The 21,178-nt window shown below is 58.1% G+C and overlaps 1 protein-coding gene across 4 annotated transcripts in view; it reads right to left on the bottom strand.

Moving 5' to 3' along the window:
* Positions 1–21,178, bottom strand: part of ITPR1 (inositol 1,4,5-trisphosphate receptor type 1) — a 219,212-nt gene that overhangs the window by 143,430 nt on the left and 54,604 nt on the right. For all 4 annotated transcript variants that reach the window (XM_053668939.1, XM_053668940.1, XM_053668938.1 and 1 more), the window contains exon 5: positions 1,596–1,711. In XM_053668939.1, coding sequence (XP_053524914.1) covers positions 1,596–1,711 — 116 coding nt within the window. The remainder of the gene's footprint in view (positions 1–1,595; positions 1,712–21,178) is intronic.

Below are 21,178 nucleotides of genomic sequence, written 5' to 3' on the forward strand. Positions count from 1 at the left end.
CAGGGCTCACTTTGAACACAGTGGGAGCCCTTTCCCCAAACGCGAGCGCCACTCAGTACAGGGAAGAGCGAGCTTTGCTACCTGGGTAACACCGCCGCGAGCTGCTGACCATTCTGGAAACCACAGCTCTGGGTCACCTTCCCACCCCCCGGTCTGCCTCGGCCTCCCCCTCGGCTCCGTGTGTCCTCCACGGTGGCAAGCCGGTACACTCATTCACCGGGTGCACAGTGACCCGGCTTCCCCGTTGTCCGATTCTCTGGAAGTCACACCGCAGGCAAACTGATCTCGTATTTGTGCAGTAACGTATTTGCTATTTATTGTCAGGAGAAGGCAGTGGGTCCGCGGAGGTTGAGAAAGTCTGCCCTGAACCCACTAAAACACCGATACAACTCCTCATGTCTTCAAGCCAACCTCTCATTCACTGTTTCTTCCTCTCTTACCCTGAGTCCCACAGAGGCCTCAGATGGAGGCTTGCCTGTCACCTCCTCTTCCTCCAGGAAGCCCTCCCTGACCACATGTCACCCATCCACACTCACACGGGTGGGTTTGGGGGCTGTGCAGGCGCTGCCACAGCCCGGGGGTTTGCCCTGGGAGGGCACTCGCACACACTGTCACGTCATCTTTGCTGTATGAAGCTCCCCAAGGGCTAGGACACTGTCACAGCTCCACCTGCAACACCCAGCACAGCGCTCAGCCAGTCAGCAGGTGTTTCCTGAGCACCTACTATGTGCCAGACACTATTACAGGCACTGTAATATTGCAGGTGTTTCCTGAACACTACGCAACATTAAGACAAATATTTCCTACACCTACTATTGCCAGACACTATTACAGGCACTTAATATTGCTTTTCCTCACCTACTATGGAACACTATTACAGACTACCAGCACCTACTATGTGCCAGACACTATTATAGGCACAATACTATGTGCCAGACACTATTACAGGCACTGGGGACACAGTGTGGATGGACAGACACTGCCCCTGTTCTCACGGCGCTGTCATTCCAGTGGGTGACAGATGGTAATGAAGGGAACTGAGAAATGTCACTCCAACTACGACCGTGCTGAGGATGATGTCAGCAGGGTGCGGGGATGGCAGGGAGCACACGGGGTGTCACTCAGGGGAGGAGGTGGGGCAAGGCCTCAGGTTCCAGACTCTCACTGAGATGGGCAGGAAGCAAAGGTCCCTGTGTGGGAGGAGCCGGGAGAAGTAATTTCACAACAGGACGGACCGAGAGCGCAACAGCGGGCAGATGCCGAGTCTGTGCCGCTGAGCAACCTGCAAGGACACGTGGCCTGGGGGGCTGGACACTGACCCCTGGGGGAGGCAGGGGCCCGGTGGGGCCAGGCAGGCAGCTGATGCTCTGTGCACTCACACGGGCCAGTCACACCCTGAGGGTAGCAGCCCGGTCCCTCCATCACACCTGTGGCGTGTGGCCCTGGGGACTGAGGCCATCTCTCCCGAGAGTCAGCACCTTCCATCCCTTCACCAGAGAACACGGGGCACCGGGGCAGCCGTGCCCGAGCGGGAGGGCTGCACGAGGAACCCCCACCGGCGGCCCCGGAGGCCCATCCCCCATCCCGGTACATACGTGCAGTTTGTTGAGCAGCACGGCATCCGTGGTGCTGTTGGCGCCCGGCTTTGCCGCCTTCCAGAACTGCTTCTGGGCGGAGTAGCGGTTCATGGGGCAGAGTCTGAAGAGGCAGTCTAGGGGAGACAAGTCGACAACACGCGCGTTACTGGGGAAGGCAGGCGCTGCCCCGACTCGCAGAAGGCCGCGGCACTCACTGCACAGGAGCGCAAATGAGCGGGCACGCGGCCCTTCGCCACCCTCCCCTCCGACCTGCGGCTCTCGCAGCACGTGAGGTAGAGGAGGAAACAGGTTTTTAGAAACTGCCCTTTTTGCCGTGTGCAATGTGCACTCTTCGGCCCAAGTTCTTGACGGAAAAGGAAGGACGCGCACTACACATGGGTAGGACTAATTCCGTATCGATATACATGTTTTTGATTCTTCTTTATGTTTATGTGTCAAAAGTAACTCTAGAAAGCAATAACAATATCTGTATGCAAAATAATACTCTGGAATACGATAGTCGGTGTTTGTTTCTAAATATAAATAAATAAATGAGTTAAAAAATTAAAATGAAAGATTTTTATCCTAAAAATTTGGGCCCAAAACACAGATGTGCATTACCCATGGCAAAACACGGAAAGTCGATTGTCACGTAGCCGGTTGGTGGCAGAGCTGGGACTCAAGAGTCCCAATCGGGGCCCTACCGCCGTGTCCTCGCCGTTCTCATGGGCCGATGTAAAGGCCAACATCCCCCCGCCGTGCGTCAACACACACAAGCATTTCCGTGTGTGGACCCGAGTCCTCGGTCCAGCTACATTTTAGAAAACGCCACGGGGCTCATTCGGAGGGAGCCACCCGGGCGGGGGTCTCGTGAGGGCTGCGCCCGAGACGCCGCTCTGATATCGGGCTGCAGCCCTCTGCACTGGACCCGAGACGGTTGCACCCTGGCCCCTCGGGCTCAACATGTCCGCGTCCTTCCCTTTAGGAGGTCCAGGACGCTCGTGACCCCACCCACGCCCCTACATACAAGTGACCCTAGCATGACGGACGACAGCTTCGCAGTCGCCCAGCTACTAAGTCACAAACAGAAACCACCAGGGCACCAAACCACCGTCTGCTCGCAACTGTTTCCATCAGTGTCTCTCAGTCCATCACCACAGGTGCCCTCCAGGACCCTGACCCGGGCGACACCCAGTCCTGCTGCCCTAGCCAACCACCTTGAAGCTGCCGGGCCCGCAGACCCCGGGCTTCCTCTGCATCGGCTCGACCCCGCTTCTCGTGGGGGTGCATTTTCACCACGTACGGCACTACACAAGTACTCGACATTGTTCAGGAAAAAGCTGTAGACCTGGAGGGACTCGGCCCTCTCTGTGATCTCCTTCTTCACCTAATACTGCCACCAAGTCACCGGCAGTCACTTGACCGCCGACGTCCATCTCCAGTGAGAGTCCATCTGCTGACAGTATGTTTGTGTCTGCAGGAGACACTGGTCTTCAAGGAACAAGGACACAGTGGGAGACCTGTTGAAAAACAGGCTGATCGAAGCCACGGGTCACTGCCGCTTACTGTATTGGAGCAAGTCAATGCCACCACCGAGAGACACGGTTTTTCCACCAGGAACTGTCACGGGTATAGCACTACAGGGACCAGCACTGCGCATCCGACCTTTGACAGAAGGCAGAGGGTGGTGCCCAGGCGGGGGCTCCGTGACGGTCACACGACTTACGACTGCATTCCTGACGTCTAGGTCACCAGGGTTCCTGCAGGATGTGGACAGACGGGCTTTGTGGACCGAACAGAACAGGTCACATGGGATCGGTAACAAGGCGTTGAGAGTAAAACGGCCTCTTCTTGTCCTCCATACACTTCATAGGGTGACAGGGAAATGGTTTCCATTCCGAAATGGAGCCGGATCGCGGTGGGGTCCCAGGAACCACGGGGATGGACCCAAACCGCCAGGCCACGGAGGGCACCACGCTGCCACGGCCCACAGCACAGCCTGGCACCCACTGAACAAAGACACGGGCCCAGGACTTCAGATACCCCGACGTCCCCCAAGGGGATGGTGTGAAGCGAGGCAACCACAGCCTCACGCCGACCTCCACTCTGACGACGTCTGTGGGCGACACGGAGCACCCTCACCTGGAGAAGGCACATTTAAACCCAGCCGTCCAGGAAAACGTGAGAGACGCCGGCTCGTGCATGCCGGCACCACATCAGCCTTGCGGATCTCGGCCTGTCTTCCCTGTTGCTTAGCAACGGATGCAAAGAGAGAATTTAAATTATGTAATTCAGATGCGATGTAAAGTCACCTTCTGTAATTCTGCGTCTCAGCATCTCCGATCACCCTCAGTGGCTCAGGTGGAGCACCAGGGCGGGACCAAAGTTCTGCCGGGTCCACACCCAGTGTTCGGCACAGAAACACAAACACAGGAGGATCCGAGAGAAAACGAGGCGCATGACCCATCTGGGTGTGTGTGTGTGCACCTGCATGCGTGTGTGTGTGTGTGTGTGTGTGTGTGTGTACATACACTGTGGTTTGATCTGACTCCAAAGAAACGCCACGAGACTAGCTGATGACAAGTGTTATTTTAGGCCTTTGAAAAATAAACTAAACTAAGCTTTCAAAAAATTACTTTGCAACATCCCTATGCTTTCGCAGATGCCACACTGGGCCAGCTCAGGAGAAGTCAGCTGCAGAGAGGGTTTGGGTTCCCTGTTAAAGGGCCGTGGACAGGGGACCCCCAACCGTTCGAACGGCATTCCGGAGAGGAGAAAGGTACACGGCGGTGCACAGGCAAGAACACCGGAGGGCGAAAGGGGGCTGCAGGTGCGTGGGCCCGCCTCCACGGACAGGTCTCTGCGTGTCTGGGAAGCCGACCGTGAACATCACGACCCTGGGGACAGAGATGCCTGTCTGTGGTGTGTGCTCCACTGACCCTCAGCTGAACTCCTCGCTCATGTGCGCCCATCCCTGGGGCTCCAGAGGTGACCCAGGCAGGTCCTCTGAGGCCACGTCCGGCCCTTAGCCCCCTGGACCCCCCAGGAGCCAATTCGCATATTCAACTATGTGTTAAAGTGCCTACCGGGTGCCTGGCACAGTGCTGGATGCTGAGAAAGGTGTAACTGTGAACCCTGGTGCACAAGGCTCTGAATGTGATCCTGGGGACTGTGGAGAACTAGTCACAGACACAAGAGGAGTCACAGCAAGTGAGAGCACTGAGGGGTGAGAAATCCACAGGGGCACAGAGTGGCCAGCGTCAACCTGGAGGGGGAGGGGCACCACCCACACAAAAGCCTGGAGACAGGCTGGCAGCAAAGTGAGCCAGTGTGGGGAGGGGCCCACGTGCAGTGGGCAGTGCCAGCTGCCGAAGGCCTTTGGCTCCAAGAACCTGGCCCGGCTCATGTGTCTGGGGCGCCTTCCATGGGTGACGGTCCCTGGGAAGAAAGGGGAGGGCTGATCTGGGGGACAGGAGCGCAAACGAAGAGTTCCATCTCAAGTGACGCTTCATTTCAAACGCCTATGAACCAGCCCAGCTGAAGTGCTGAGTGGGCCGCCCGTGGACGGGCAGGTTGGAACGGCGGAGCAGCCGGTTATTTCGGGAGGTGAGGGGGAGCCAGGCGCAGGCAGCGTGGGGCTGCTGGGAGGAGGAGCTGGAGAAGCATCGCGGATACAATGCCGCTCCATCTGCCGCTGGGGGATCGGTCCAAACCCAGAGAACACGTTAGTTAACGAGGCTGACAAAGCTGGAACTGGATTCAAAGTTTCACAGGGCAGAATAAAGGCCTTTCCTCTCCCTTTCCGACCCCCGTCCCCCCACAAAAAGAAAGACAAGAAAAACTAAAACCCCAAAACCCAGCACTGCCTACTGTGAAACTCAACTCTTATCATCCAGAGTTGCAATAAGTGAAGCTGGGGAGAGGATGGGACTGGGGGGACCTTAACAGATCGGGGGAAGCACCCTACATGTCTCCGGGGGAGGGGCACTGGGGGGAGCAAGCTGACTCACCCCACGGACCCCGGAAAGGCTCAGGCACCCCTGGGGACACTGTGCAGGGCACGTCACCGCCCAAGGTGGAGGGGGCACCGAGGGTGCCAGGGCTGCAGAGAGGTGGACCGCCCTGCCCGCCCTCCCCCCACGGAAACAGACGGGCTTTCAGAGGGAAAGAGACTCAGTAAATGCTACCCAAGAGCTGAGCAAATAAAGAAAACCAGGCCGCCACTGACTCCGGGGGGAAAGCTGCATATTAAAATCGAGTGTGTCTTTAGCTCGACAGCGAGCAACATTTACACAGCCAGGAGAACCTCAGACTGCGCATTAGTGCCTTCAGCCAGAAGCCAAGGAGTGGCGTGGCCCTGATGGGAGGCTGGTGGGAACCGGGAGGGGGAGCGTGCGCAAGCCAAAGTCAGTTAAACAACAGGAAGTCGGGCGATATTTAAATAGATGGGTCTGCAGGCATCCAGAGACTTCCGCATCTGAGAAGGCAGTGGTAAATGCCAGAAGGGAATGTTAAATATTTTACACTGTTGCTGCTGGAGAGTGAGAAGGGAGGAGCCGTCAGAGCCCAGGCTGTTACTTTCATTCTGCGTGTTATCAATCCTTGACCTCTGTTACGGAGGTTTACGCAATGTTTACACAATGTATAAACAACGTTATGGAGGTCTTACACAATTAACCATTTCAAAGTGAGCCCCCGAGTGGCATGTGGCCCATTCCCAGTGTCTGTGGGTTCCCAAAACATGTTCACCACCCCCAAAGCAAGCTCTGTGCCTAGGCAGCAGTTCACCCCACAGCCCCCCAACATCCCACTTTTTCTTTAAGATTTTATTTATTTATCTTTAGACAGGAAGGGAAGGAGAGAGGGAGAGAAACATCAATGTACGGTTGCCTCTCGTGTGTCCCCCACTGGGAACTGGCCTGCAACCCAGGCATGTGCCCTGACTGGGAATCGAATCACGGTTGTTTGGTTCGCAGGCCTGTGCTCAATCCACTGAGCTACACCAGCCAGGGCACCAACATTCCACGTTTTAAAGGCTGTGCTTGTAGCAGTGAAAACATTTAACTTTTTAAAAGGACCATTTTGTACTCAAATCACCTTTCCATTTTCACTGAGCTGTCACTTTACAACCACAGAGTAACAAGGGCAACCAGCTGGATGTGCCCGGGGTCCCTGGGGCGGAGACCTTGCTGCGCGACAGTGGCTCCCCGGTGGGTGTGGCTACAGGGGACAGCGCCCTGGCTCGAGTCGAGGTAAGTAAGCACCTGTGACCTGTACGTAGTTCATGGTCCAGCCACTCTGCTAGCAGGCGTGTGTTGCAAAGAAATCCCTCCCAGGTCCTCAGGGCTCACCTGCCCAGGTAGGAAGAGGTACACGAGAAGAGGGTCACGAGAAGGGCCCCCACTCCAAACACAGGACTGTCATCAGATGACGAATCCCATGCCCGCCTCGCCGCCACGCAGCTGAAAGAGGTGAGCTGAGCACCCAGGCAGGAAAAGTGCATCACTGAGGACGCTGGCCCCGCCCTCGGGGGTGGGGGATGGGGGCCGAGCGTCCCTTTCACTGTCTCTCACCACCCCCCCCCACTGTCTGGTGGAGCAGCTGTCAACCAGACAAACCCAGTCCCAGCGCACAGAATCTGAGCTCTCCAAAACCACCACCCCCCCAGGCCAAAAGTGACCAAAACCATGGCAACCAAAAAGACAGACAACGGACAGGCTGGCAGGTTGTTTAACCCCTCACTCACCAGTGTAATAAACACAGCGCTGTACAGGGTAAGTCGAGGGCAGAGTCGTGTGAGCTACACTTAGGAAAAGTTGAGTGTTGACTATTCATATCTTGCCTTGTTTGGAAAAGGATAAGGGGCAACTGAACGACAGTTTCAGAAGGAACAGACAACATAAATTAACAGGGAGAAGGGGGACTATTAACTCCTCACCAAGGAAGCCAAGGCCCCACAGAAGTGGTGAAACAGAACCGCTCCACCGTCCACAGTTCCCGGCCCCTCCCAACTCAATCTCACCACCAGGTCCCTTCGAGGTCGGTCAGCAAGGACGGGCCAGCAGGGGAGGGAATGGGTGCGGGGCGGGGGCGGGAACACTGCTGACTCGGGGGCTCACGGGGGACCTCCCGCCCCACTTCCCACCCGGGCGTTCCCACAAACAACAATGGACACCCATTGTGGCACGGATCTCCCTTCCCAGCCGGGACAGGAGCCCCGTGAAGTTGGGTAACGTCTCCCACCCAGGGCCACAGACAACCCTCCGTGACGGGTCTGCTCAGAGACTCGAAGGACGTGTGGCCAAGACGAAGGATGCCAAGGTGACTGGGAAACTTGGGACAGGGGCTGTTTAGGGGGCAAACTCACAACGGGTGGTAAGTGGAGATGCGATGCCCGGCGTGGCTGCCAGACCAGACCGCCGAGACGGGGACCTGGTCACCCCGACCGCGGCAGAGGTGTCAGTGAGGGACAGCAACTGAGAGGTGTATCGAGTTCACCTGCTGCACGCCCTGAGTTTGAACGTCAGAGATCGAATGTGTGTCGATTATAAACACGTTACAAAGAAGAGAAAGCCCCGGGCTGAGGACACCCGGCCGCTCCGCCTTTCCTGGCTGTCGGATCACCCTTCGCAAACCCACACATGAACGGGAAGTACAAGGAGAGATGTCCTTTTTCACCTCCTGTGGCTCAGCCAGTTAAATGTTTATTCACCTCTTTGCAAAAGTTACTGAATATGGATCAGCTTTACCCCAGAGACGGACCAGACCACAAGCAACAGTGGGAAAGGCCAGCCACTCCCCACCGTGGGCGAGAGCAGGGCCCGAAGTGCCTGCAGGGGAGCCGCTGCCCGAGACAGATGGAGGCCAAGGGGCAACGTGGATGGTGCAGCCACAAGAGGGGACGGCCGCTGGACAGAGGCAGCGCTCTTCCAAGGGCTCTGAGCGAGACCCTGGTGGTCGCATGTCCTCCTGGCAGCTGCCTGCCCGGCTCAGAGTCCACTTCTGTGGTTTGCAGCCCTGAGTCCCAGCTGACCCGGAGCGTGATCGACAGGCTGCACTCCACCGGCTGTGGGCGTGTAACAGAGGCTTCCCCGGCGCCAGAGAGAACGCCCCAAACCCAGACAGACAACGGGCGGTCTGGGGACCAGGTCTCCGCCTGGCGCTGCTGCTGGCTGGCTGAGCGGCCCTGCAGAGGCTCCCGAAGCTGTGTTCACTCGCCCTCCTCCAGAAATCGTACCTCAGGGACACGGGGCCTGAGACGAGGCGGGGACTGAGGGAGCTGACCTCCGCAACACGTGCCTCCCAGGAGTGGTCCTGCTGCAGGGCTGGCGACATGTTACAGGTTACGGACGGGCACGCACTGGCCCGGGGGCCGGCCTGCCACCTGGCCGGGGGCGGGGGGCAAGTCGGCTCTGCCCATGCCAGTCGAGTGCTTTTGGGGAAGGTAGTCATCCTGCATTTTCATTTCTCGCCCATGAAACGGCAGTGACCACAATGGCTCACGCACCTACTCACGTAAAAAGGCCCGGATCCGGGCCCCTTAGATTTTTCTCCCTTTCTGTGAGTCGTCTCTGCATTTTCCTGACCGCGTTCTTTGCAGCACAAAAGGCTTTAAGCCTGATGAAGTCTCATTCACCAAGAAACTACGTCCTAATCCGAGGTCATAAAAATTCACACCTGTGTTTTCATCTAGGAGGTTTGCAGTTTCAGCTCCTGTATTTAGATCTTCGATCCATTTTGTACAAACTTTTACATGTGTGAAGGAGGGTGCCACTTCATTCCTTTGTGAGTGGAAATCCAGTTGTCCCGGCACCACTTGTTAGAAAGACAATTTTCCCTACTTAATTGTCTTGGAACCCATGTTAAAAATCCATGAACTATGAAGTGTGGGTTCCCTTCTCCTTTTATCAGGTGATTAATATCCACCCAACCCTCCTCAAAACAAAAGAAATAAAAAGAACTCCTCAATTATTCATTTAAAAAAATTCTATGCCCTGGCTGGTGTGGCTCAGTGGATCGAGTACCAGCCTGAAAACCAAAGGGCCACAGGTTCGATCCCCAGTCAGGGCACATGCCTGGGTTGTGGGCCAGGTCCCCAGTAGGGGGCACACAAGAGGCAACCACAATTGATGTTTCTTCCTCTCTCTGCTTTCCTCTTTCCAAAAATAAATAAAATCTTTTTAAAAGTTGTTCTAGAAACTCACCAGGAAAGACCACAAGTACAATCAAGGACATCTGAAATGTAACATCAGCAGAACTTCCCAGAACGTTAAACCGACACAGCGCAGGAGACAAAGCCGACACGGCTGATGCGCCGTGGTGAGCAGGGATGGGGGCGCCCCTGAGTCTGACAGCCCAGCTTTCTGAGCACAGGAAGAGGCAGGAAGCCCTGACCCGGACGCAGTGCGAGGTGGCGCTCCAGACCACCTTCCTGCAGGCCCGGTGACTTCTGAGATGCTGCATCGAGGGAAGTCAGCCTTGAGGGCGTTCTCTTCCAGGGATAAATGCAACTTGCGACAGTGAGCGAATTCTCTGAAGGCCACGGAGTTGCCACGTGGTTTCGCGTGCTGTGCCGCCCAGCCCAGCGAGCCACTGACGCTCCAATGGTTAGCATCTCCTGTTCCTGTGTCATGGTGGCTGGTGTCCCACGTGGAACCGGCCTTCAGGGAGCAAATCGGTCTCAGAGGGACAGCCACAGAAATCAGCTTCTTCCAAGGAATGTGTCCACCGCCACTTCTTTACGCTGCTTCACGCCACCATCTCCACGTGCCCTTCACGCCACCATCTCCACGTTACAATTACCAAGCCGCCGGAGACACCGCTTTGCGCAGAAATCACAAATGTGCACCGATGTGTACTTGGCACATGCCAGGACCGTGCTCTCCGTTTAGAAGCTAAAAATTAAAGCGATTTCAACTCTCCTCAACACACGCTAAACAGGAAGGCCACGGGGAGGGAGCTCTTCCTGAGACCCGGCCCTCAGAGCCTCAGAGAGCCCACCTGCACGGTCACCAGCGGGCCACCCACAACGCAACCTGGGGCCACTCTCTCCTGGGAGCCACGCGGTCCTTTCAGAACCCGGAAATCCCGGACGCCCAGTCTAATCCCTGGGCGAGCTTGAGGGAGATGACAAATGGCCAGGGACAGGGGCCACGGCCCCCACAAGACTGTCCTTGTGTGCACACCGAGGGCGCGGTGAGATGGTGGTCAGTAGCCAAATGGCCCGACTGTGAACAGAACCAATAGCCGAGTGCCTCTCGCCGGAAGTTTGCTGCGCGGAGAGTCCAGCAGAACAGCACACGCCATTTGGCTCCATTTCGATGCCCAGCTCCGGGAGATGCCGACTGGTCCACAGCGGTGAAGCCGCCGGGGTTCCGGGGGGGTGGGTGCAAGGAGGAGGGAATGGGGGCGGGGGCAGAGCAAGACTCTCGGGGCTGGCGAAGAGCTCCATTACGCTAGCTCGACAGTTTCTCTTTCTTAGGAGGTCACTTCTCTTAAGACCACTGGCTTGACTCGCCGTCATGCTTTGGGGGTGGCTTCACGGTGCGTAAGTGTGGCAATACCAGACCGCACATTTTTAAGTGTGCAGCTTGCCGTATGCCAATTACACTTCCATAAAGTACTTAACACCACGCCCTGTCCACACCGTGACCCGTGTGCGCCGACCAGACAGTGTCTACTCTGAGGCCGATGCAGAGCAGGGCAGCCCTGGTCCCGCAGGTACAGGTCCTCGAAGCCAAGGCTGTTGGAAGAGCGCGCTGCCGTCTGGTGCTCGAGGGCCTCAGCCGGCTGCTCACGTCCAACCAAGTTTCTCCTCCCGTGTCCGTGGCCTCCCTCGTCCCCAGGATTCACGAAGCAAGGACAGCACCCCGCCCGCCTGTCGGCAGCTGCCGCAGAGAAGCATGAGGTGAGGCCAGGGTTGGGGGGTGGCAGGCGTGAGCTGAAATGACTTGCAGGCCTGCGGTGGCAGCCGAGGCTCAGTCCTGACAACCACTTCCACCCAGGGATGCAGACCCAATGCAGCTTGATCTGACTTTTCAAGAAAATAAAACAAGAACAATTTACGTTTTTTTGTAAAATCTTTAATTCTGAATGACGAACCAGCTAACTCGATTTTTCAAGTGCCACGCAGGTTAGACCAAAAACAGGCCTGGGGAGCAGCCGACCTCAGGGTGCGGCTTCGCGCTGTGGACAGGGTGGCCCGGGCACAGGCTCTCGGGCAAGGCCAGCGCTGTCCCTCTGTGCTGTCCCTCCGTGCCCCGGGACCCTGGTAATGCACCACCCTTTCTGGGGCCCCACGTCCTCAGTGGCGGCAGGCAGCTCACAGGAAGGACCCACAGCTGCGGGTTCAGGAAAGAGGTCTGATACACAGAACAAGCCCTCGGTGAACAGTGTCGGTGCCCTTTGATGAGAACATGCCTCGTTCCAAAAGGTGTTTTCCAAAAACAGGTCTCCCTTTCCTGCTGAAGCTGCAGATGGCGTGAAGCTTGGAGGGAGCTGGATGAAAGCAAACGGCTCCCACAGGCCAGAGGGAGGGGACAAAACAAGCCTCATCGCACGAGTTCAAGTGTGAAGTGCGTGTGGAGCGCACACCCTAACTCCCAAAGTAATATAGACAAATGAGCCTCGGGGACGGGTGTGGGCAGGAGCTGAGGGAACCTGCCAGGGTCACGTGAAACCAAAGCATGACGGCCACAAAGGAAGTCGCCGGGGACAACCCTGGGCACCAGTGAGGCCACACCAGGCCCAGGACCCTGCGCTCTGGAAGCCCTGCTGCAGGACAGGACCAGGGTGGAGCCGCAGTGCCCGGCGGGCCTGCCTGGGCTCTTGGGGGACCGTGAGCTCGGGTCACGCCTGGCCGCGACCTTTAGAGCCGCTGTTGGAAACTTCGCGTGGGCCAAGCTAAAAGGGCTTCTCTACCGCGAGGTGCCAGAGCCTTTCGGGGAACCCTGCGATTGGTGACCGTCTCACAGGTGGATGTGACAGCCGTGTTTCCTCAACCTTTTCTGCCTTAATATTTTTTAAAGATTTTTTTTTTTTTTTTTTTAGAGAGAGGAGAAGGGAGGGAGAGAGAGGGAGAGAAACAACAATGTGTGGTTGCGTCTCACACGCCCCCTACTGGGGACCTGGCCGGCAACCCAGGCATGTGCCCTGACTGGGAATCGAACTGGCAACCAATTGGTCTATAAGCCCTCGCTCAATCCACTGAGCCACACCAGCCGGGGCTCCGGCTTGATTTTTTAATCCTTGGGACTAACCAGGGTCCCTGAAGAGCCGCCCCCACCCCCCCACCCCCGCGGGGAAGCCAGAGGGAGACCTCCTGGCTGCCCGTGCGCATCATACATGCCAGCTGGAGAGAACTGACTGCCGTGTGACAAGGGGTGACAGCGGGTCACGGAGGGGGCTTACTTCCCTGCCACCAGCCCGGTGAGAAGGGCAGGGCTCACCTCATCTGGGAGGAGAACTGAAGCTCAGCCCACCCACTACCCAGAGCCCCGGAGGCCATGTGGGCATCAGACTGGACGGACACTGTCTACCACTCCCGTCACTGCGTCCCATAAAGAGGGTTGGATTCCACGGGGAGCAGCCGCAGGCTCCACAGCAGGTGAGCCTGGGGGGTGGGGGGGGGGTCCACAGCCAGCTCTCGGTCTTTGAGTCCTCAGACACGGCCAGCCCTCGACACACAGACCTCTGCAGACGTCCCCAGAGCCGAGCGTCCATGGGGGAAGGCCGCTGTGACTGGGCATGCTGGGGTCTGGCCACCCAGCCGTGAATGACCAGGAGGGGCGGCCTGCAATGAGCCACAGCTACAGAGAATCACACGTCAGCCCCAGTCACAGCTCCAGATGAAATCAACCAGTTCTGTACCTGTAGCCAAGCCGGGTCCCCGACCTGGCCGCAGCTCACTCTGCCTCGCTCGGTGGTGCCTAGGATGGCCCTGGCTCCATCCCCTGAGCAGTAAAACTCGGTGACACCAGCCAGGGGCCACTGTGCCAAGCTGGAAACCCCCCACCGCCTCCGCCCTCCCCCTGGTGCAGTGCTGCCCACGCAGGCCCTGCGGTGCCGTCTCATGTGCCTCCTGCGCTGTGGGCTCCGTGGGGGCTGGGCTGATGCCACCCCCTCCGTGGACCCCTGGCCCTGGAAAGCCTTGCTCACTGCTCTATGCACTCGTTCATCGAACGAGGAGCAGCTTCACTTAAATCGTTATCTTCAGCAAAAGCTGCCGGCTGTTGGGCTTCGGGCCAAGCCCACTCACAGACAGTGTTCTCTCCGGCCTGCGCCGTGTTTTGGACAGAATGACAGTAATTGCCATATGAAGAAGCCATCTCACATTAGAATCCACCTCTCCAGCTCTTTATTAACCGATGAACGAGCACAGAAGGAACCGGCAACTCTGGGCTCACCCTTGTGCACGGCAGCCAGGCGCTGGAGGCGAGGAGGGCCCCTCCGAGGGGACGCGAGGCCCCTCGGCAGCCCTGCCCCTGTCCTGGAGGAGCTGAGGGACTCGCAGCTCCACCGCCCTCGCTCACACTCAAGGAAGGGAAGCAGCGGGAGCCCACTGCCGCGTCAACACACTGCGCGCGGCAGCCTCCAGGGAGCCATGTGCTGTTACTGACCGGGAGGAAACAGGAGGAAGTCAGCCTGCTTTAAAGTGACAATCGAGTTCCTAGTCCCCACTTCCACCTTAATTTCTTTGGCAGAGAGTGCCTGCGGCTCGCCCAGTCCCTGGCCCCTCTTCTCCGTCACTCACAGCTCTTCGCCACTGGGGTGGCCGTGGCCCCAGCTGTAAACACACACACAAAGCCACACACAGACATTCCCCAGCCTCCCAGTGAGATGACCACAGGGAGGGGCTTCTGGCCAATGACTTCAAAAGAGGCTCCACGAGTAGATAGGTGCATCCTTTGCCCTTTCCTCTTTCCTGCTTCCTGGAATGTGAACTTGATGGCTGGAGGGAGAGCAGCCATGTTACGATAAAGAAACCTCCTGAAGATAGGCACACAGTAGGGATGCAGGAGCAGAAGGAGGGAAGGAGCACTTATTAACCACGTGGATCTCTGGACATCATTCACCCGAGATATGACACACCCCTTTCCTGGCCTGGGTCCCCCAGAAGGGTTACTGGGGCGTGGACTCATGCACCACAACTTAGGCAGGAAGTGCTTCCAGGGGAAGCCTGTCAGGAGGTGGGGGAAACAGGACAGGGAAGAGGGAAAAGGTGATCAGGGCGACTCTGGGCGAAGCGCTGACCACGTCCCCGACCCCCCAGCCCAGGACGCTTCTGACTTTCAGAAACTGCTCCCACGGCCAGGGGGCCACAACACCCACCCCCAGTTCCATCGCCCCCCACCCCTGCCTTCAACAACACGCCTCACGCTTCCTGTCGCCCTGGGCTCTCCTGGCGCTGCACAGCCTGCCTGTCATCCCTCCCTTCGGGCCTCACAGCAGAACTGAAACAGAGGAGAGCTGCCCTCCCTCCTCCGCCCCAAGGGAAGCAAGGCCGTCCGCTCCCCTTTGTGCTCCCCGGGCAGCGAGCGTCAGACCTGACGCAGAAGCACTCCGGTTCCAGGGCTGAATGGAAGGCAAGGCTCCGAGGAAAGGAAACCCGCCGCCAGCTTCTGTGCTGCTGTGTCCACCTCCTTCCAATCTCGGCTCCGGGACAACGCAGAAGACGGGCCCGGCCTCTGCCACCGGCTCAGGTTGCTCACCTGACTGGAGCGTCGCCTTCCTTCTCCGAAGGTGGAGGAAGTGGCCTACATGACGTCATCTAGTTAGAGCTGAGAGTGGCCTTGTGGAGGCCTCCCATGCACGAGAAACTGTACCAGACACATGGGGACGGGAAGTGATGCCTGTGAGCTCATCAAACCTGCAAGCGGACGCCCCACGTGGAAGCTGCCACGGGTCAGCAAGGACGGCAGACAGCGTTGGACGCTGCACCGGGAGCCCCGGCAGGATCAGGGGAGCCAGGGCTCCTGATGTGGGGCGAGTTCTCATCATGCACATATATGAAACATGCATGCACATGTGTGGGAAGGCTCCACAGCCTTCTGGTCCCAGGAGCTAATGGGGGTCAGGAAGGGACCAAGAGAAGGCAGGCCTCACGTGGGTATCTTACTGTTTGATGATGAGACTGTGTTTATCTACATCTTATGTAACAGGGTTGGGGGGCCGAGGTGTAAAGCTCCTCTGTGGTTTGGGTAGGCCACCAGGCAGGGGTCAGTGAATGGGGGTACTCGGGGGCACGCTCCAGCACCCAGCGTCAGACTGCACCCGCTGGCTTGGGGCTGAGCCTGTGCACGCCTGCCGTCAGACCCAGGGAAACCCAGTGCAGCCCGGGCCAGGCCTGCCCAAGGCTGAGCCATGCCCGGGGGGCACTCCCCACACAGTGCGGATCTGGGGGCCCAGCAGGCTGTCCCTGGAGTCGGATGGGAGGGCTGCGAGGCCTCTGGCTGCAGTCGGGAAGACATGGCGGCTCAATGCGCAGCCCTCAGAGCCGCAAATGCGGCCCCAAGCTGCTCGGCAGGAGCACCTGCCTTTCCAACAAGCCCTCTATACGCTGAGATGGTTTCTCCTCAAACTTCTGGTGGCTCCTTTTTGTCACTTTGCCACAGAGACAGCTGTCCCCATTCAGTTACTGCAAGCCACCAACTCCAGCCACTATGAGATGCAATGCACAGTGTGGATGTGAAGGGGGGGCGGGGCAGGAGGGGTGTAGCCCAGGCACCAGCCAGTCTAAGCAAAGACAGGGAACCAGCACTTTGGCGTCACCCAGAGACCTGTCACGAGGGCAGGACCCTGGGTAAACAGACAGCCATCACAACTGTCCTTCTGTGACCACCACCCGCCTTGCCAGCATGGTGACATCTGACAAACACGGTCTCCGAGCCCAGCCAGCTGGTCGGCGTGGCCTCCAGGGAAATGTAAAAGCATGTATTCCCGCCCCCCGGCCCAGCTGCAGGATGTGGCCGGCACTCTTGCCTTCGGACCTTCCTGGGTGTTTCTACAGCCAACGAGGTTGGACGGAAGCCTCAGCCAGCCCTCAGGCACGAAGCCACCCGGGCACAGGTGAACCTGAGTCAGGGAACTGGCCTGGGCAGGTCACAGGGAAACAAGGCCTAAACGCGAGCATCGCCGCAAACCCACGCAGGTCAGCGACCTCACTGAGAAACACTGTCACAGCAGGAGTGTACGTGTCTCAGTGGTCCCCACACCGAATCCCAGGAGCTGCTGCAGCAGCGAGCACGCGAGCCCCGGTTGGCCTGTGTGTCAGGACGCTGCACCGCACAGCAGCGGGCGAGGCGGGGTTGTCCTACCAGCTGCAGCAACTCTGCCGGCTCTCTCAGCCTCCGTTTCCCCAGCGGTAACACAGGGACAGAACCAGGAGAATGTGCCCTGTGAGCCTCCCGTGGGCCCCCGGCCGGAGGGGGGGAAATGAGAGGCAGAGTCGAGAAACTACGGAATTTGAGCAGGGAGGCATAAGCCCCCAGGGCAGGAGGACCACAGCGGTTCAATCAGAACACTCCCGAGCACCCCGCACAGAGGTGGGACTGGCTGGGTTTGCACGTTGAAGCACTAGGTCGGCTGGTGGGTAACGGACCTTCCGCACGTCCCTTTGAACCCCCTCAAACTTGCAGGTCACTTTGCAGAGTGGGACCAGCAACACCCGAACCCAGCAAGACTGGACTGAGTGTCCTCGGGCAGATGGGAACACAAAGTGGGCAGCCGAGTCCCGGGGGGCGGGGACCCAGCAGGCTCTCCCTGGGCTGGATGAGTGGGGGGGGCTTTACACTCCAGGTGACCTTCTGTCTCAATAACTTTGTAAGGTTTCCCACCCCTGAGGCCTCCTTAGCCTCTGGGACGTCTCAGGGGCCCGCAGCGCCTCACTCCACACCCACAGAAAATGAATGGCCAGGTGACGTCAGGCAGAGCCAGGAGCAAAGACGGAAGACGCCCCCCCCTCCCCGGCCCCCCCACAGATCCGTGAAAACGAAAGTGACTTCTGGGAGCCCTGCACCACAGCGGTCTCTCGGGGTGGGGAGGGGGCCGCCTCCACGTTCTGAGAGGTGAAAACATTTCCTTTAGGCCCCTCCCTCTGAACCCTCAATGAGTTCAACTTCCTTCTCCTTAGAGAAAACAAACCAAACCAAAACAAAACAAAAAAAGGGTTCTTTGCCAAAGAGCGGGGGATTAGCTTCCATCGACCTCACTTCCTCTCCCTCCTTCTCCATCTCTTATCAGAAAGAATGAAACTCTCTCTGAGAACGGGGGTCTACACGCTTCCTTTTTAGGCTAAAACGTAAAACAAACAGACGCTCCAAGAAATGGGCCACACCTCATCTAAAACACACGCTAATCATTTGTGAAGCCACTCAGAAACTGGGGCAGGGCGAGTTGTCAGAACGCCAGATGCCACTGGTGAGGGGGCGTGGGGGGTCCGGAGGGCAACAGGCCCAAGAACGTGACCTCACACAAAATGCACATTTTCCTCCAAATAACGGCTGCAAAGGTGCCAGGGGGACAGCCAGTCATGAGCCCCTTCGCACCCTGTGACGTGGGGCTCCCCAGTGAGCCACAGGACCCAGTCCTTAACCGGGAGAGGAAAAAGCCCTGCGGGAGGTGGAGAGAAGGCAGAACCGGAAACAGTAAATGGGGGGGGGGGGGCAGGCCATGGGGAGGGCGAGGTACCGGGAACAGTGGGGAGGGTGGGGGAGGGGCCCGCACCCAGACTGGACGAGAACAGAGTGGCCAGCACAGCTCACAGGCCCCTGGCCCCTGCGTTCCACATGCTGCCGTCCCAGGGCGAGGGACACAAGGCCGTGGGCTCTGGACAGCCTGCCACTGCCCCAGGTCCAAACCTACGCCCCGGAGCTGCCAGCCAGCCCCAGTCCCCAGCTCAGCACCCCTTGAAAGTGGGAAAGAATCCCTAAAACCGGTGGAACAGCCCTTTCCAGGAACAAGCGATGAAGCCCACAGCTTTACCAAATAAGGCAAGTGACCGCTAGGAGCCCAGAGGAGCGCAGGCTGTGTCCTGCTGAAAGCAGGCCAGCTGGGTGACAGACGGCATGAGCCAAGACAGGACGAGGGGGAGACCCCTTCGCCACCCACCCTGGGCCAGGCAGGGAGGAGGATCTCAGCCCAGGAGCCCCCAGGACAGTCTGACGTGCTCAGAGGCTGCTGGTTCTCTCGGGGAAGACGCGTGCAAACCCCCTTTTATTTTAAGCATCAGCACCTCCAGCCCCCCCCCCCAGCGTGAAGCACAGACACCACACAGGCTTCATTTGAGGCGACCCGACACATCTGCATTTTCTACATGAAAATATTTATGAGACTACTTGCATTTAAACATTTAATTATTTTTTTGGCTTCCAAAGAAGCTCCGAACCCAATTTCCTGTTTTAGCAAACCTCCCATCTAGGAGAAACACTGGAGTTTTTAGAATCGCTTTCTTCCCCACTTTATGCCATGAGTCTTTCTTATGCCAAAGATATTTTGCTAAAACAAAGGCCAAGGGTGAAGAAGATCTCTCTGTGGGGCCTGAGACTCTGTCACCGTCCTCTGCAGGCCTCCAGCCGGAAGCGCGTGGCTCCTGTGCAGCAGGGACGGAGCGGCCCGTGGCCGGCAGAAGGGCCGCACGCCCCGCACGCTCCCCCCGAGTCCAGCACTGCCTTCCTTTCCTCCAGTCCTGGGGGTTTCTGAAAGCCAGTCACCTCACAGGACCCCGAGCAGACGGCAAGACCCACTCACAGCCACGGAGGTGGCCTTCGAAGGGTACGGGACTCAGAGAAAACCCACTGTCTGGTCCACGGGGGGTCCCCTGAAACCCAGATCGTGGGCTCTCTCCGTCCACTTCCTTTCGTGCAGCGTAGTCAGTCACTTGCTGCTTTGGACCTATTCCCTCCCCTGACCCTCCGTGAAGTCCGGGGATGACAACATGTACCGCAGTGGGGCAGAGAGGTGACCGAGGCCACGTCCTTCTGGGGACACGACTGTGTGGTCAGGGGCGGGGCCTAGCACCCCAGAAGTGGGTCAGCAGGACTCATCCTGGACGTAGGAAGATGGGGGGCCTTTCCAGTGGACACAGCAGGGGTGCAGCCCTCAGGCGCTGGAACAACCAGCTGTCCCTGGGCAGCTGCAGTTTCCTGAGCTGAGGGCTGGTTTCTGTGCTGGGGGGCGGGGGTGTGATGGTAGGGAAAGGAGGCCCCCCCCCTGACTGTAGGCTGCAGGGCTGGGTTTCCAATGCTGCCTGACCCCGGGCAAGTCTGCCTCTCGGTAGCCGGACAGGCCGGGCCTCGGGGGGGCACTAGAGTGGTGAGGGCGGCGGAGACTCAGAACCAGTCTCGGCACAGAAAACGGGAAGATGGACAGGCCGGGCAGCCCTGCCTCCTGGTCACGCTAACCAGGGGTCCGCTCATTTCCATCTCTCTCCCTTTTTCTTTAAAGCCCTAAAAAATACTCACCAAGTCTTCAAGACCCAACTAGACCATTTCTTTTAGGCAACCACAACAATAATAAGCCTGTCTAGATTAGTTGAAGTTTTCTAACAGTTTGTGTGGGCAAAACGACATTTCGAGCTGCAGGGGAAGCTGCCTTCTCTGCAGCCCCAGGGAAGCCTCGGGCTGAACTGGCAGAACTGGTTCCAGGGCACTTTCTGGCAGGTTCTGTTTCGTCCAGACCAGGGCTGAGAACAAGGCTCCCCCTCAAGTCATGTTCTGAGCCTTTGGTTATTTTTAGCACTTCATACAGTGGAGTCTGAACAAAGCAAAAAATAGATGTTCGCTTCACATGAACCTTGCAACAGGGTGGGTGGTGCTTGCGGCCACTGAGCGCTGGCGAGAGGCGGTTCCCAGGGCAGACCACCACCCCCACACCACGGTGTCCTGAAAGCGGCTTGTGACAGAATAGGGCAAGCAACCCTAAATTATGTAAAAGTGACCGACACAGACAACACCAGTCTGGGAACAACGCAGAGGCCATTCCTGGGAATTCTGAATGCTCCCTGGGGACCTGACCTCACAGGAGTCATGTCCCACCCACGCCGACAGCCTCCTGGACCAGAGGCTCACGGAGGGACTGGAGGGCCGGCTCCCAGGCCGTGCTCTTCCCTGCTCTCCAAGACAGGGCTCTCGGGACAGCGTTGGGTTGCGGAAATCAATTCCACATAAAGGCTGCGTGCGACTTCACTTCGCATGGCTCGGATCAGGGGAATTCCTTCAACACAGGCCACAGTCCAGTTCCCGCCCCGTTTGTGTCTGGGGGTGGGAAGTGGGGTTAATTTCTGCTGCCACCACGGCCAACAGTTAGGTCCTAAGGGCTATGGAGCCCAGAGGTATGGAGTTGACCGGACGCTCTGGCACCTAACGTGCTACTTCCTGTTCACAGAAGCAATAAGACAAGGTGGGAACCTTCGTTCTCCTGCCCGATGTTTCCCCTGGTGGGGGAATCCCCCCAAGGGCAGCACTCCAAGCCACTCTCCAGCCCAGCTCTCCCTGCATCTGGTGATTGGCTGGGCATGCTCAGTTCACCCCTGAGGCTTTGCCCACAGAGCAGGGGTCCTCTCTGGTCAGCTCAGCCAAGGAAAACTGTCTCTGTGAGGGTTGGGG

This window comes from Artibeus jamaicensis, unplaced genomic scaffold (genome assembly GCF_021234435.1).
Source record: "Artibeus jamaicensis isolate MK-2021 breed Jamaican fruit bat unplaced genomic scaffold, CSHL_Jam_final contig_519, whole genome shotgun sequence".
NCBI classification, from domain to species: domain Eukaryota; kingdom Metazoa; phylum Chordata; class Mammalia; order Chiroptera; family Phyllostomidae; genus Artibeus; species Artibeus jamaicensis.